This window comes from Cetorhinus maximus, chromosome 4 (assembly GCF_964194155.1).
Source record: "Cetorhinus maximus chromosome 4, sCetMax3.hap1.1, whole genome shotgun sequence".
NCBI classification, from domain to species: domain Eukaryota; kingdom Metazoa; phylum Chordata; class Chondrichthyes; order Lamniformes; family Cetorhinidae; genus Cetorhinus; species Cetorhinus maximus.
The window spans coordinates 108,623,251-108,638,790 of record NC_135882.1 but is presented as its reverse complement, the minus strand read 5'-3'; the positions used below and the strand labels follow the sequence as shown (position 1 = coordinate 108,638,790).

The 15,540-nt window shown below is 38.8% G+C and overlaps 1 protein-coding gene across 2 annotated transcripts in view; it reads left to right on the top strand.

Annotated features, from left to right (window-relative positions):
* Positions 1-14,408, top strand: part of usp14 (ubiquitin specific peptidase 14 (tRNA-guanine transglycosylase)) — a 54,265-nt gene extending 39,857 nt beyond the window's left edge. For both annotated transcript variants that reach the window (XM_078540615.1, XM_078540616.1), the window contains 4 exons: positions 3,846-3,974; positions 8,112-8,178; positions 10,117-10,224; positions 13,992-14,408. In XM_078540615.1, coding sequence (XP_078396741.1) covers positions 3,846-3,974; positions 8,112-8,178; positions 10,117-10,224; positions 13,992-14,143 — 456 coding nt within the window. In that variant the 3' untranslated portion in view covers positions 14,144-14,408. The remainder of the gene's footprint in view (positions 1-3,845; positions 3,975-8,111; positions 8,179-10,116; positions 10,225-13,991) is intronic.
* The last annotated feature ends 1,132 nt before the right edge of the window (positions 14,409-15,540 follow it).

Sequence of the window (15,540 nt, the reverse complement as noted above, 5' to 3'; positions counted from 1 at the left end):
CCAAACCCCACACCATCCTGACTTGGATCTATAATCACGATTCCTTCACTGTTGCTGGGTCTTAATCTTGGAACTTCCTTCCAAACAGCACCTTGGGTGTACCTACACCACATGGATTGCGACAGTTGAAGAAGGCGGCTCACCACCACCTTCCCTAGGGCAATTAGGGATGGGCAATAAATACTGGCATAGATGGTGACCGCTGCACCCAGTGAAAGAATTTTTTAAAAACTTTTCCTGTCAAGTTTTTATATTACGATGGAATATATATATTTTTTTTTTAATCCATTATTTTCAATGTGTTCCACTACTTATCTACAGTCCTACTTTTTAATCTAACTTCCAATATACTTGAGCCAATTCTCCCTTCATACCTAAGTAAGTTGTCTTTATGTTTAATACTCTAGTTTTGTACTTAAATATGTCACACTCAAACTTGGTGTAAAATCCGATCATTATGATCACACTTTCCCAGAGGAAAACTTACTATGAATTGTGAGATTACTAGCAAATACTATCTTGTTACACAAGATAGTTCCATTAAAGACTGATCTCTGCTTGGTTGATTATTCTAGGGAACCATCTCAAATGTATTCCATGAACTTGTCCTCCAAACTAGTTTTACTTATTTGATTTATCTAGTCAATATGGAGCATTACCTTTGTTACAAGCTCCTCTTATTTCTTGAGTAATAATCTGTCTGATAGTATAACTGTTAAGGGGCCTTTATGCCACTCCAGCCAGTTTTTTTTCTCCCTTTTAATTCTTATTGCTACCCATACCAATGCTATTGTTTTGAAGCAACTTGTTAAATTTCCTGGAACTATGTCAGGAAATTGACATATAGTGCAAATGGTTATCTGAAAGCATTGCAAGGTACCAAAGAATCTTGCAGTGAAGAGGAAAAACGTTGGTGTCAGTGCTTTGCTAAACCAATCCAGTGTGATCCCAGAAATACTCAGGAAGTCTGACAACACCTGTGGAGAGAAAAACAGTTCATGTTTTAGGTCGATGTCCTTTCAGAGTTCTGATGAAAGGTCACCAACCTGAAATGGCAACTCTTTCTGCCAGGTACTCCAGATTTTGGGTTTTTTTTCCGATTTCCAGCATCGATAGTAGTTTGCTTTTGCCAAACACAATCCCACTTCTGTGCTCTATGTCCGTAGACCTCTTCCTCTGCATCAAATATTGCCCACTTTTTCCTTAAAGGTACAGTAGTCCCTGCTTCACCTATCCTTCATAGTGAGACATTCCTTCTGTATTTTCCAACAAAAAGTAACTTCTCCTAAAACTCAATGACAATTTTAAATTGCTGATGTCTCACCAGTGACTCCATAAGCAGAAGAAATAGTGTTTCCCTACTCATTGTATCAAAACTCTTCATAATTGTTACGACCCCAGCTGATGTTACTGCTGGCAAGCCTGATCCCAGGGTGGAACCCAGCGTGATAGATCATAACTTTTATTTTTTGTTTAAATATGTGGAGAGTGGCTGCTGAACAGAGCCACAGAAGTCTGCTGATGAACTTTTAACAAAACAATAAAAACATTTATTTAACAAAGAAAGATGAACTGTCTTACATTACTCCTTCATCCACAACTATACTTTTACAGATATATACAGAATAGTAAGGATAACACAAGTTACAAAAATTATCTTACACTCTAATGTTCACAATAAGTACATAGTCCATGCAAACTAGTAGGTGACCTGTGGTCAGACACACCACACTCTGAAACCAAGTGACAGATGCCACCCCAAACAAATGCTATAGATCTCTCCTCGACTCCCCCAGAAGCTTGTCACACTGTGAGCTAACCAGTCTCACTGAACTCCATCTTTCACATGAGGGTCTCCAATCTCCACTCTCCAAGAACTTGCTTTGGAATTTCCTCCCAAACCAACGCTTTCTCACAGATGCCTTCTGTAAGGGTCCATCTCCATGGTTTCGGACTTTTCTCCCGATGTTCCTCTCCCTGGGTCACCACATGCATTCAGGCTTTCTTCCACGCACTCTCACCGACTCAGCCATCAATAGTACACCACTGCTTCACATGCCCATAGCAAAGAGTTACAGACCTTCAGCCGTGTCTTTGGACCTTCTGGCCTCTCTCGTTTAAATCTGCTTCCTGCAGCTTTTCTTCCTTGGAGCCTGCCTCTGTTCCTCACTCAACTTCACTTAACTGGACCTTTTCCAGGCTCCTGTCCTTCCTTTGACTAGAAGGTCGTCTTGGGATTTGCTCCTGTTCCACTCTCCTGGATTTTGGGGATTTTCTCCCTTAGTTTGAAACCTGCTATCTGTCCCTTTTTCATGTCCTACCTGTCTTGCACCACCTTCCAACTGCACTCAAACTGCTGTTTTTTTTGGGTGTGGGTCTCCCTCTCTCAACCCCATTTGCTACTCTTGTGTTTGCTTTAACTTCTCTTCAGGAGTCGTAAAACTCATTAGAAATGCAGGTATACAAACAGAGCTTAGACCTGTCTCCACTCAAAAATGAAACTAGATCCCAGGTTTTACCTTTTAACCCACAAAGAGGAAAAATATAAATTAAACTGAAAGATATACGTTATCCTTAACACACCCGAATACACACAACTTACTTAAACTATCTCTATTTCCTAACAACCTCAATCTCCTCAAACTTTTGTCTTCCTGTGGAAATAAACCCAGTGACTTGAGCATCTTCTCATAACTATAGTTCCATATTGCTTGTAACATCTTAGTGAATCTATAAAGTTTGCTTCCAATGTACAGTTAGTTCAACATAAAATTCAGCATTGTTTCTTTTCTTGTACCTATGCATGCTGGCACTGTCGTGTTTGTTACTGGACTAGTCCAGAGACCTGTACTAATAATCTAGAGATTGTAAATTCAAATCCCACTATGGTGGTTTGGGAATTTAAATTCAGTTTTCTTTCTTTTTAAAAAAAGAAATTAAAAAGTTGGTAAAATAAAAGTCACCATGACGATGTTGAAATGCTAAAAGCCTAACTGGCTCACTAATGTACTTAGGAAAGAAAGCCTGCTGTTCTTACCTGGTCTAGCCTGTGACTTGCATATCAATGTGCTTAAGCCAGTCAGATGTATCAAACCACTACAAAGAATAAATGCAACAATTCAAGAAGGCTCACCAGAAAAAAAAAATCCTAGCCCTAATTCTACCCTTATGTTTTCATCTCTCATGACTTCAAAGCTGATTTCTTTTTTAATAATATTTTAAACTTGGTTGTATTTCAACAGCTTCATTAATCCTGCTCCCCCTGTACTGCCAGTGCTGGATATTTCCCATTCCCCTGTCGGTTTAAATCTGTCTCATTGCTTCATTTATGCTTTCTAGGGATGTTGATGCCATTCCTATTCAGCTGAAAGCTGCTCCTCCTCACCAGCATTTCTTTGTCCAAGCTCTATCCAATACCCTATAAATGTGAGGCCTTCCCTGCCCTATAGCGGTTGACTGCCTAATCTTCCTCTCTTTTAAAGTGCCTATTGTGTGCCATGAGCAGCAGTCTGCCTATTGCTTTTTATTTAGTGTATATCTCCTTAAACTCCCTCAAGAATGTAATAAATTTGGGTACCAGTTGTTGAGTGTTGGAGTTTGCAGTTTTAAAAATTTAGATTTGGAAAAGTAATAGTTTTGGTTTAAAATATTTGTACATATGTTTAGCTTTAATTGACCAGTCAATGTCATCTTTGTAATTTGCTGCTCAGTAAAGTACCTTTTAACTTCCAATGTTACAAATTGTATCAAAGTCTTTTGTAGCAGAAGGCATATTAAAGTAAACAACTTCATGGTACAATTTCTGCAGCAGTCATAGAACAAATTTGTTTCATTATTGTCCACAGGATGTCAAGTTTCCTTTAATGCTGGATGTATATGAACTATGCATACCAGAGCTACAAGAAAAAATGGTTCCACACAGGTCAAAATTCAAGGAGCAAGAAGACCAGAAAGTCAATATACAGACAATGAAGGTAATCTGGAAAGGACCATTCTCATTTAGCGAAGTGCCGCCTTCAGTGCAGTTTAGCTGATTACATAACTGATTAATGAATCAGAAATAAAGTTGCTCTGTCAAACTGTTCTACAGTGCATTAATTACACAATGAGCCAGAGTGAGAGAACACTGTACAATATTTTGCACGAAATTAGTGACAATGTTCAGTTGTGCCAAAAGTAAAGCATTTCTATGCTGAGGAATGGGGTGGTGGTACCCATCAAACATTTATGGTCCAACTGTAACATAGTTACGTGTACAGCAAAACACCTTCTACTATATGCAATAACATGTCTCGGCCCTACTTCAGAACAGAACCGCCTCATTTCCTAGATCAGCCGTCCAGTAGCAGCTTGAGAGTTCGCAGATGTATTCTTGAAGTACATGCAATTTCAGTGCTGTGATCATGTCAAGTAGGATCTTGATTGATGTTGCCCAAACTCATTTTGCAGTAACATCTTTACAACTAATTGAAGGAAGAGACACATCCTCTGAGCAAGATTTAATCTAAAGGTCAAAGGCCATTATCTATTCTATTGCACCATTCTTGTAAGGAAAAGTCAGATACATTATTCAAAAGAGCAATCGTGCACTTAGATTACCTTAACTGCTGAAAACCTTAAATCTTAAGTTCAAAATTAGAATACCCATTGCATTGACTGGGTTTGAATTCTGACAGCATATTTTGTGTGTAAATAGTTCTGAACGTTGGCAGAATATTTTTAAAAATGTCTTTCCTTACTTAAAATATATTGCCCTGGTGAGGAAACTTTGAAAGTAACCCAGTGAAAAATATATTTCAACAAGCGTTTTCTGTGTCTATATAGATCAGTGACATAAATTTAAAAATGGAAAATGCTGGAAATACAATACCCAGCACGTCATTATGTAAGAAATAGAAGCAGGAAGATCCATAATGATCCTCAAGTCTGCTTCACCTTTCAATAAAGATCGTAGCTGATCTTTGGCCTGAATGCAGTCCCCAGTCCAATCCTTATATCCCTTGATTTCCCTAAACTCCAAAAATCTATGTCTCATCTCTGAAAATACTCAAAGGCTGAATTTCCAGAATTGGGGTAGTGAATTCCAAAATTTCACTACTCTTAGTGAAGAAATTCCTTAACTGATTCTCCCCTTATCCTGAGACGCACTATCCTAGCCTTCAACTCTCCAGCCAGGGTAAACCACCTTTCAGCATCTACTCTGTCAAGCTCCCTCGGAGCCTTATATGTTTGATGAGATTTCCTCACTTTTAAACTTTAGAAAATATAGGTCCAATCTAATCAACCACTCAGCCCAGGGCAACCTCCTCATCCCAGGAATCAACCTAGTGAACTTTTCTTGCATCTCCAAGGCAAGTATATCCTTCCTTGGATAAGGAGGCCCAAAACTATGCACAGTGCTGTACGTATGGTCTCACCAAAGCCCTGTAAAATTGCAGGAAGACTTCCTCTTGCAATAAATCTGCCAGACCGTATGCCTTTCTTAATTGCTTACTGTACCTGCATGCTAACTTTGTGTTGCATAAGGACACCCTTGTGTTTCTGAACATCAACATTTTAAAAGGTTTTTAATCATCAAACTCTGCTTTTTTATTCTTCCCACACGAGTGAGCAAAGTAACCTCTCATTTTCCCCCATTATGTTCCATCTGCACCCTTATTGCCCACCTAATCTGTCGATATCCCTTTGCATCCTCTTTGTGTCCTTCTCTCAGCTTACTGTCCCCATGAACCCTTATTTTGTGTAATTACCTTTTTTTGTGGCACCTTGTTGAGTGCCTTATGAAAATCCATATATGCAGGTACAGTGTCTCAAAATCGGCAACCTCGGGACTGAGGTTGTGCCGGATTTTAGATTTTGCTGGATTTCGGGTTGGGCAGTTCAGGCCATGGGCGGTTCAGGTCAAGCTGGTTTGGTTGGGGTCAAGGGTCACTCAGAGAATGGTAATAGACCAGCGTGCAAGCGGAGAAGGGGGTAACTAGTCCGGCACCACAGCATGTTAATGTAGCCCCTAGCCAAATTGTCCAGGTAAGTTTTTTTTTAACTTAATTAAAATTGATGCCTAGTACATCATAAAAATGTCCTGTTTTCAGAGAACTCCGGATTTTGATAGCCGGATTTGAGACACTGTACTGTACAACGTCCACAGGTTCACCTTTATCTACCTTGTTAATTACAACCTCAGAGAACTCTAAATTTGCAGACATGATTTCCCTTCATAAAAGCATGTTGGCTCTGCCTAAGCATACTGTGATTTTCTTAATGCCTTGTTAATGCCCCTTATCGGTCACAGGGAAAATTGTGGACTCTTGTTAGGTTAGTTGGCCTTTACTTCCTTGTTTTCTCTCCCCCCTCTTTTTTTGAATAGTGATGTTACTTTTGCTATCTTCCAATCCACTGGTACATACGAACCTACAAATTAGGGGTAGACCACTCGGCCCCTGGAGCCTGCTCTGCCATTCAATAAGATCATGGCTGATCTGAAAGTAGTCTCAACCCCACATTCCTGCTTACCCTGATAACCTTTCACCCCTGGTACAGTTCTATGATCTGGGGAATTTTAGAAGATACAATACACCCCTTGTCTCTGTATCCACTTCTTTTAGATGTAGGTCATCAAGCCCAGGGGATTTGTTGGCTTTTAGTTCCTTTTCTCCTGCTGGTATTAATTACTTTAAGTTCCTCACTTACATTGGCCCCATGGCTCCACACTACTTTTGGTATTATTTTCGTGTCTTCTATGCAGACAGACACAAAATAACATTTGTTTTGCGTCTCTGCCATTTCCTTATTCCCCATTATAATTTCTCCCATCTTTGCTTATAAGGGACCAACGTTTATTTTTGCTATTCTCTTCCTTTATACATAGATGTATAAGCTCTAACAATTCATTTTTATATTTCTTGCTGGCTTACTGTCATTCAACTTTTTTCCTTTTTTGGTTGACCTTTGCTTATGTCTAAAACTCTCCCAATCCTTAGGCTTACTCTATTTGAAACATAAGCCTCTTCTTTTAGTCTCATACTATCCTTAACATCCTTGGTCAATGATGGATGGATCACTTTTGCCATGGAGTTTTTGTTTTCAATGAAATGTATTTTTAAGAGTTTTGAATGATTTATTTAGTATTGCTGAAGAAAGAGACATGCTGTCGAAGCTTTTCTTCTTGCACTCAGGACAAATGCAAGAATGCCAAATTTCAAAGGGAGCAACAATTTTACTGCATGAGAAAAGGGTGCTGATTGGTTGGCAAGTTGACTCTGTTCAAGACATTGCCATGTTGAATGCACCAGGGAATTATTGTGCCCCACACTTCTGTTTAATTTTAAAAAGGTGCAATGCCTAGATATATATATATATATATATAGTTAGTCTAATTGTTAGCACACTCAGGATTGTTAAGCAAGTACTGTCTAATCACGGAATCCAATTATTTCTTTAAATGCTTGTCACTGCGCAACTGCTGTTCTACCTTAATTTATTTTTCCAATTAACCTTAATCAGTATGTCCATCATACTCTTGTAATTAGCTTTATTTAAGTTTAAGGCTCTTGTTTTGAGTTTAAGTATGTCACTTTCAAACTTAATTTGAAATTCTATCATTATATGACCGCTCTGCCCCATAAGATCCTTTAATATGAGATTGCTAATTATCCTTATCTCATTTCACAATACAACATCAAAATTAGCCTTTTCTCACGACGGAGTGAAACAATGTTTCAGGTCTGACAGATGCTGCCAGGCATGTTGAGTATTTCGAGCATTTTCTGTTTTTTTTATATTAGCCTTATCCCTGGTGTATTATTCTAGGAAACTGTCTCATATGCATTCTATGAGCTCATCCTTTGCCAATTTGATTTGTGCAATCTATATGAAGATTAAAGTCCCCATAATTTATTGGGTTACTTTTGTTACTCCCAATTATTTCTTGATTAATACTCTGAATAGATCAGGCAGCATCTGTGAAGTGAGAAACCAAGTCAACATTTTTGATGGATGACCATTTAACAGAACCTAAAATGAATTGTTGCTTCTGTTTCCCCAGTTTGGATCTTAGCCACTTTTAATCACTAGATTTTTTTTGTATACCATCACATTCGTTTTATTATTAGGCTGACACTAAGAATGGAAGTGGAGAGCCAAAGGAAGTCAAGTATGCACCATTTTATTTCCCTGATGGTAAGTAGATAATTAATACTTTGTTCTAATGTGAGATTGGTCCAAAGTGTCCTGTAGAATGAAGTAATCATTCATTACTGAAGGTGAATAGGTTTTTATTGTTAAAGCATATTTTGGATAACTTTTTAAAGAAATAAAGCTACATGAAAGGGCCATTGATGAGCAGTGTCTGTTAACTAGATATCTTAACTAGCTTGCAGTTTATAAATCAAATTCTAAATGTTAATCTAAGTTGCAGTTTGAGAAATACTTGCCAGAGGATATCGCTTGCACTAAATTCCCAGCTTTAGCATTTGGTTTACAGATTCAGAATTGTACAGCACGGTAGGAGGTCATTCGGCCTAATGTGATTAGGAACTTCAGTTACATAGATAGATTGGAGAAGTTGGGACCATATTTTTTTTGGAGGAGAGAAGGCTAAGAGGAGATTTGATAGATGTATTCAAAATCATGAGGGGTCTGGACAAAGTAAATATGGGCAAAAATGTTCCCACTGGTGGAAAGATTGAGAATGAGAGGGCACATGATCAGATAGTCTATATAATTCACCTGGAGCTGGTAGCAAATGTTGCTCTCACTTACTTGGACAAGTCAAAAAGGGAGTGTTTGCAGAAAACTAAGTTACTTGTGTGTTTCATACAAAGCAATTTTGTAAATTACAATGGTTATGTTTCCTTTGGTACAATGACCTTTGGCAAACTAGTAACCAAGCAGTGTAATGCCCAAGTGGATGGTTGGGTGCATTTTGTATCGCTACTATTTTGATGGGGCATTTTAGAGGTTACAGCTGCATCCCACATATCTCAATCAACTTTCAATTCATATTGTCTGTGAATCTACCTTTACTAAACATTACCATTTAAATTTGAGTTCTACACAAATTCAGTTTGACAGCTGATGTTGCAGCCCCCTGTTGGAGGCCTGCAACTAATTGTACTACCTTGCTGTACTCGCATGGCATGTGAGTGGTTAATGAACAACTGTAGGCTACCTGTCTTTTTAGGATCATCAGCATTTTACAAACAATTAATGTCGTTCACATACTACAACCCTATCCAGCAATCCTCTTGGACCATGCCATGCCATTGAGTAGATGATTACTGTTTAGTTTCAGTTTCGTGCAGGTCAAATTGAAGTAGTGCAATAGTACAGGTTTCGTACAGTAGGCTACATTGAGAACATGTGAAGTGCCATCTGTTTGCAATCTAATGATTGCATTTTTATGTGGATGCACGACATACCAGAACCAACCAGGGTAAGTTGGGCTTTGGTCCTATGGTGTGTAGAAGATACGTATTATTTGCATAATCTAGACTTTAACAGGGCTTTTCCTATCATTTTATTATTATTTTTTGATTGTACGTGGCTTGGAAACTTGTTTATAATACCTCAGCTTTGGCTTGATATTGGAATATAACAACGGTTTACTGTGATAACAGTTTTAATGTGCTGCTGAGTAGATTAGGGAACCAATTTAAATTTACTTCCAGAGTAAAAGCTGTGGCCATTCTTAGATGCTTGAAATGACACTCAAGCTAGACATACTGAACAAGCCAGAAAGCTGGTACAGGAATTTTTTGGATATTTTACTTAATTTCTATGCCATCAGTTCTTAAGAATCAAGTTATAAGTGAATGGTTGCTGTCAGTTCACAATATGTGGATGGACGGCTTTTTTAAAAAAAGCAGTTTTGTGATTTTGTTATTACGTCTGGGACCCTCTACTTCCAAGCCCAAACTACCATCTGCAATCTGGCTGACAAAGTTTTTCCCCGGCTTAAAATATTGGTTTGAGTTGACAGCTAACTAGGCCTCTGCTGGTGTCTTCATACATGAGTAAACTGAGATCGATAACTTGACAGTGTGCAAATTAAAGTTGTGCCATGCATGTTGTTTAACATGCTTCATATTGAAACTAATTCTGGTTTTATTTTAACAGATTTAGGTTCAAATAACAGTGGGTACTATGACCTAATGGCAGTGCTAACGCATCAAGGAAGGTCGAGTTCATCTGGTCATTATGTAGCTTGGGTTAGAAGAAAATCAGGTAATGTTTCTTGTTTTATACATGTTTTGCATTGGCCAACTAATAAAACAAAGGTGCTTCAGTAAGTCAGTCAGGAATTATTTTTAATGTGTAGAGTTGCAGCACTTTGGAACTCACCCATCTTCTCAGTTTCTTATTAAAGTTGCATCTTTTAGGAGAACTTGTGAACAGAGTTGGTAGCACCTTTTAATCAGTTTTCTTTCCAGAAAACCACTGAGGGCCAAAACACAATACACAGGTCAGTGTGAGGGAGCAGCGGGTTCTATGAAAGAAACAACATTCGTGAAATGGAGAGCTCTTTACCCAGCATTCATAGCAGCAGAGGAACCATTCTACCTCTGCAATTGAATGCTTGCAGAACTTTATCCCAATGTTAGTTCGGTTTTTCTGCTACCAAGAATGCTAGATATTGAACTCCCCATGTTACAGAAGTTGCTTCTTTTACAATGCTATTCTTTTGCTATGAGTGCTGGGTAAAGAGCTCTCCATTTCACAAAAGCTGTTTCTTTCATAGAACCTGCTGCCACCTCACACTGACCTCATCAGCCTCCAATCAAGTGAATAGCGTGCAAACAGCAAGAGACACGGTCCATTTCTACCTCAGTGCAGTGTCCATGCGCTCATCAGCTGCTAGCAGCTCCACTCTCCCTGACTTTACCATCTTTTTTCCCTCAGCTTCTGATTCCGGATCCAATACTTTGAAGAGCTTTGGCTTTGGGGAGTGGAGGTCATTGGCTGGTTTGGGTGTGTCTGCCGCTCTATAGCGTGGTAGCTGAGACTCTTGGGATTGTTTATCAGTCTTCCTGCAGGCCCACGACTGAACCAGTTTCACTCCTCCACATAATGTGACCCGTTGCCTTTTCCCTCCCAGATGTTCTCAATCCATTCTTAGGCTTGCATTTGGAAGCTTCACTATACCAGAACAACCTGTTATCACATTTTCCACTTTTTGTCCTGTGACTGCCCTAATGTTGCTAAGTAGAACTGAGAAACTGAAGTTACACTCTGCTCCAGTGAAAGTGGTTTGAAACAAGATAGAAATTTAAACTGCAAAACTGTTACATGAACAGAGCTGAACACTAGTGTGTGGGAGGGGGACTTTTAGCATTGCAAATTATTTGGGTGCTGATCATGATCTCAGTTAATTCTTCAAGATTGGGAAAAATACAGTACATCTAGAAAATAAGAACACCCACAAAGAAAGACATCATGCCAGTGCCTAAAGTTTCTGTAATTTACAGGTTTCACTGTATGTTCAGGTAAGAGATGAAAGATGCTTCAATCAAATGGTCTTAATGTTAATGGGAACATTTCTTTTTGGAAAAGACTTTTAAATTTATAAACTATACATTGTTCTTGAGCCTTGTGCATCTAATGGAGAAATGTAACCATGAATACTTCAACCTTTAATCTTGAGAACTTTGCAACATAGCAGTTTATTTTCCACTGGGGGAGGAGGAGAAAAGCAACAGAATGCAATCGCTTACTCTGCCAGACCCAGAGTGATTGCAGCTTTGCCGCAGTGCTATCTACACCTAAGAATTGGGTTCCCAGAACTACTGTGATGTTTGGTATTTTCTTGGTGATTTGCGAAGTAAAAATTGGCTCCAAACATGCAAGGCAATGAGCAGAATCAAGCAAAGCAGCTACATGATTAGCTGATCTCAGCCAGAGCCACGGTAGGAGTGCAACAATAGAACTGGAGGGTGGAAAATTGGTTTCTGCTCCTTATCCCTATCAGATGACTGTAGAAAGTGAGCGTGTGTGTGCGCGCGTGTGGGCATCAGCCCAGTTATAATGTCTATTTATTGTTGAAAATCCCTCAGCCGTTTATTGTCCACATAGGTATATAATTAATAGCCTAAGTGCTAGAAACCCCCATGCCTATGGAGCCAAACTTGACTGTAAGTCGGCACCTTCAGGAAGGAGAAGAAAAAACTGAGGGAAGTTTTTAGATTACTTTAACTCTTATGAATGTAAAATTAAGTGTACAGCTTATCTCCCTGCTGCCCCACCATCCCAACTTGTTCCTCAGTTATATCACATTGTGTAACTGGAAGGGCTGGATCAACACTGCATTCTGAGCAGGTTTTGCTACAGATTGGCCCACTGGAATAGGACCAAGAGTAAGTCAATTCAGCCCCTTGAACATTCAGTGAGATCATGATTGATCTGTATCTTAACCCTCTCTTGGCTTCAGATCTCTTATTACCCTTGGCTGGCAAAAGTATATCTATTTCAGATTTGAAACTGAATTGAATTAGCATCCACAGTATTTTGACAGAGTATTCCATACCTCTCCCATCTTTTGTTTGAGGAAATGTATCATAACCTTAAAATCAGAGTCGGGCCTTACAGGAGAGAAGTTTTCGACCAAGGGGAAAACGTTTTACTCTTAACAGTTTGTTTCAAAATCCTATAAGCCTCAATCAAATCAAATTACTCCAGGGAATACAAGCCTAATTTATGTAATTTAACCTTTGGAGCCATAGTTCTGAATCTGTGCAAGGCCAATATATTCTTTCAAAGTTGCAGTGCTCAGAACTGTACTTAGTACTCCAGATGTGGTCTAGCCATGGCTTTGTACAGCTATAGCAAAGCCTCCACTCCTTCATATTCTAGCCCTCTAGTTATAAAGGCTAACAGTCTTTTAGCCTTCTTGATAATTTTTGTACCTGGTCACTACATTTTAATGATCTCTGTACATCGACCCCTCAATCTTTCTCGACCTCCACTGTTCCTGGCTTTTCACCATTTAAATAACACTCGGATCTATCCTTGTTTGATCCAAAATGGATGAGCTCAGGGTAGCCTGTGTTGAAATCAATCAGTGTTTGTAATTTTATACACCCATCTGCATTCCTTTCTATATACTTTGTGCCATTGGCAAGCTTAACACAATATGGAGAACCACATTTATTTAAATCATTAATATTTGTGGAATATTTTAACTAATCCATAAAATGCTCCTCCAAGATAGCGAGTATAAATTCATGAAAATCCATGTACTAGTTTGTGTGGGAAGAAACAAACTGCCACTGAATTGGAAAATGAGTGTTTAATACAGAGGACCTATTTCCTGGCTCCATGTTCTGATAGGATGCGATTGCCACAAAACTGTGTGCAATTGAAAATTGATTCTTGACAATTTATCTTAGCATCTGCTTACCTGAGCATGTTTTCTGAGATCTTGCTTCCAGATCTTCCATCAGGACCTCTTCTGGCTACCTGCTGGAAAGGTGAGGCACTGTCCAGGCACAGCATTCCCATTTGTTTTTCTGCCCTTGCTCACTCACTTCTCCTTTGCAGGGAGCTATCACATCACTTCCAAGAAGTGGAGCACAATGTCGAACCCATGACCTTCCCACTCTGAAACAACAGCCCTGGAATTTTTTTTAGTCCACAATAACTTAAGCAATTCCCAGCTAATACTGGAAAGAAACTTTAGTTCCTCTCTAGTAGCAGTTGGAGATTCAGCATTGACATACGCCATGTATATCTTTGGCAGGCTTTGCTTTGCTGTTTTTATTCGTGAAAGATTTTATGTCTGTATATCTCTGTACTTGTTTAATGTAGGTGTGCTACAGAGCTGCCACAAATTTTTAAAGTCTTGCCTGTTGCAAATGTATTCTAACAAGCAGCTTTGAAGTAAATTTAGAAAATCAGCACTGATTAAACGCAAATGTATATCGCAACAAAGGTTTGTATGTCATGTGTACTTAAATGTGGAAGTTTTCGTTTTTCATTTTCATTTAATTAATTTTTAGATGAGTGGATCAAATTCGACGATGATAAAGTCAGTGTTGTGGCACCTGAAGATATTCTGAAGTTGTCTGGTGGTGGTGACTGGCACATAGCCTATGTTCTACTGTATGGGCCTCGTAGACTAGAACTAATTGAAGATGAAACTGCGCAATGATGTCACGGTTGAGCACAACTACCTTCATCTCCGTTATCCTGCATGGCTATTACTGTTTTATGATGCCTTCACTTCTTGTAGCTTACTTGAGTAAGACTGCAAAGGGAAGGTGTTGCCTCAACTGTGTCCCTGGTAACTGCTTCACATCACCTACCACACCTTTTGAAAACAAATCAGGCATTAGCTGAGGAAGACCTGTGGATTTGATCTATTCTTAATTCTGACATTTCTCAATGTGGAATAAAAAAAAGCAAGTGATCCATTATTCTTCTGTTTTGTTCCTTTTTATGTTAAATGTGGTTTTCAGTCACGTGTGGTTAATGGTGAATGCTGTACACGAGCGAAACAAAGTTAATACTGTGTTGAATGGGTTTCCTTTAATTATTTTAATCCATATTGCAAAATGAAAGTACAATGTAAACTTTGCATTGTAAACTTTACATTGTAACTACATGCCAAGTTTTAATATTTTTCCATTATATTGCTGATCCAGCCTAAACCAGTTTGCCCAAAACCACATTGTGTTGTATAATGTAAATTCATAAACTTACATGTTTCACTAAAACTTTGTGGTTTAACTTTATATGAACAAGAATTGTTGAAAAGTAATCTAATCTGAAACTCTGAACCTAGGTATATGATTCTTCATCACCTGATTCTGATTCAGCTGATATGATTCATCATCACCTGATAATTTGATATCTCCACATTGGATTTGAATTCCTCCAAAATGTGGACTTTCTGAGCTTAATTGGGGACCTTATGTTTTCTCATAGGAAGGGAGAATCAGTTGGCACTGCCTTGTGCGTTGCATAGAAATTACTTCATATCAGTCTGGAAAAGGAGCTGGGTCAGGTTGTTTGTACTCTGCAATAGTTGGTGTGTAGTCTGGAATCCAGTGGGACAGACTGCTGTCCTCTACCCTTTATTGCATTTTCATTTCAACTTTGAAAAAAATACTCCTTATACTTTATGTCAGAGATCAGAAAGGCCATACAGACTATAAAGCCTATCCTTCTAATGTAGTGGTTGCCCAACAAGGTGATTAGAAACCGTGGAAGTCCAAATACTGCCCACCTTGGGATTCTATTCAACATCATTATTAGCAGATGGAGGACAAGCAGCGGTGGAAATGGGCTGACGACATGGTGGATATTTTCCCTTTCCTTCCCCTTTATTCACTTAACTGTTACCTGCGTATAAACACACATTTCCAAGCCAGCTCCTCTTTGTACAGTGGCAACAAATAGGAAGACTAAGATAAATGTATCTTGGCAGCAGCTAGAAAAGTGGGCACTGTGCATGATGTGCTGCTGGTTATTAATCATTTGCACATTAATGGAATGGAAGCCCTTGTGATTCACAAAGACAAAGGACTTATCAGAAGTCCACATGGC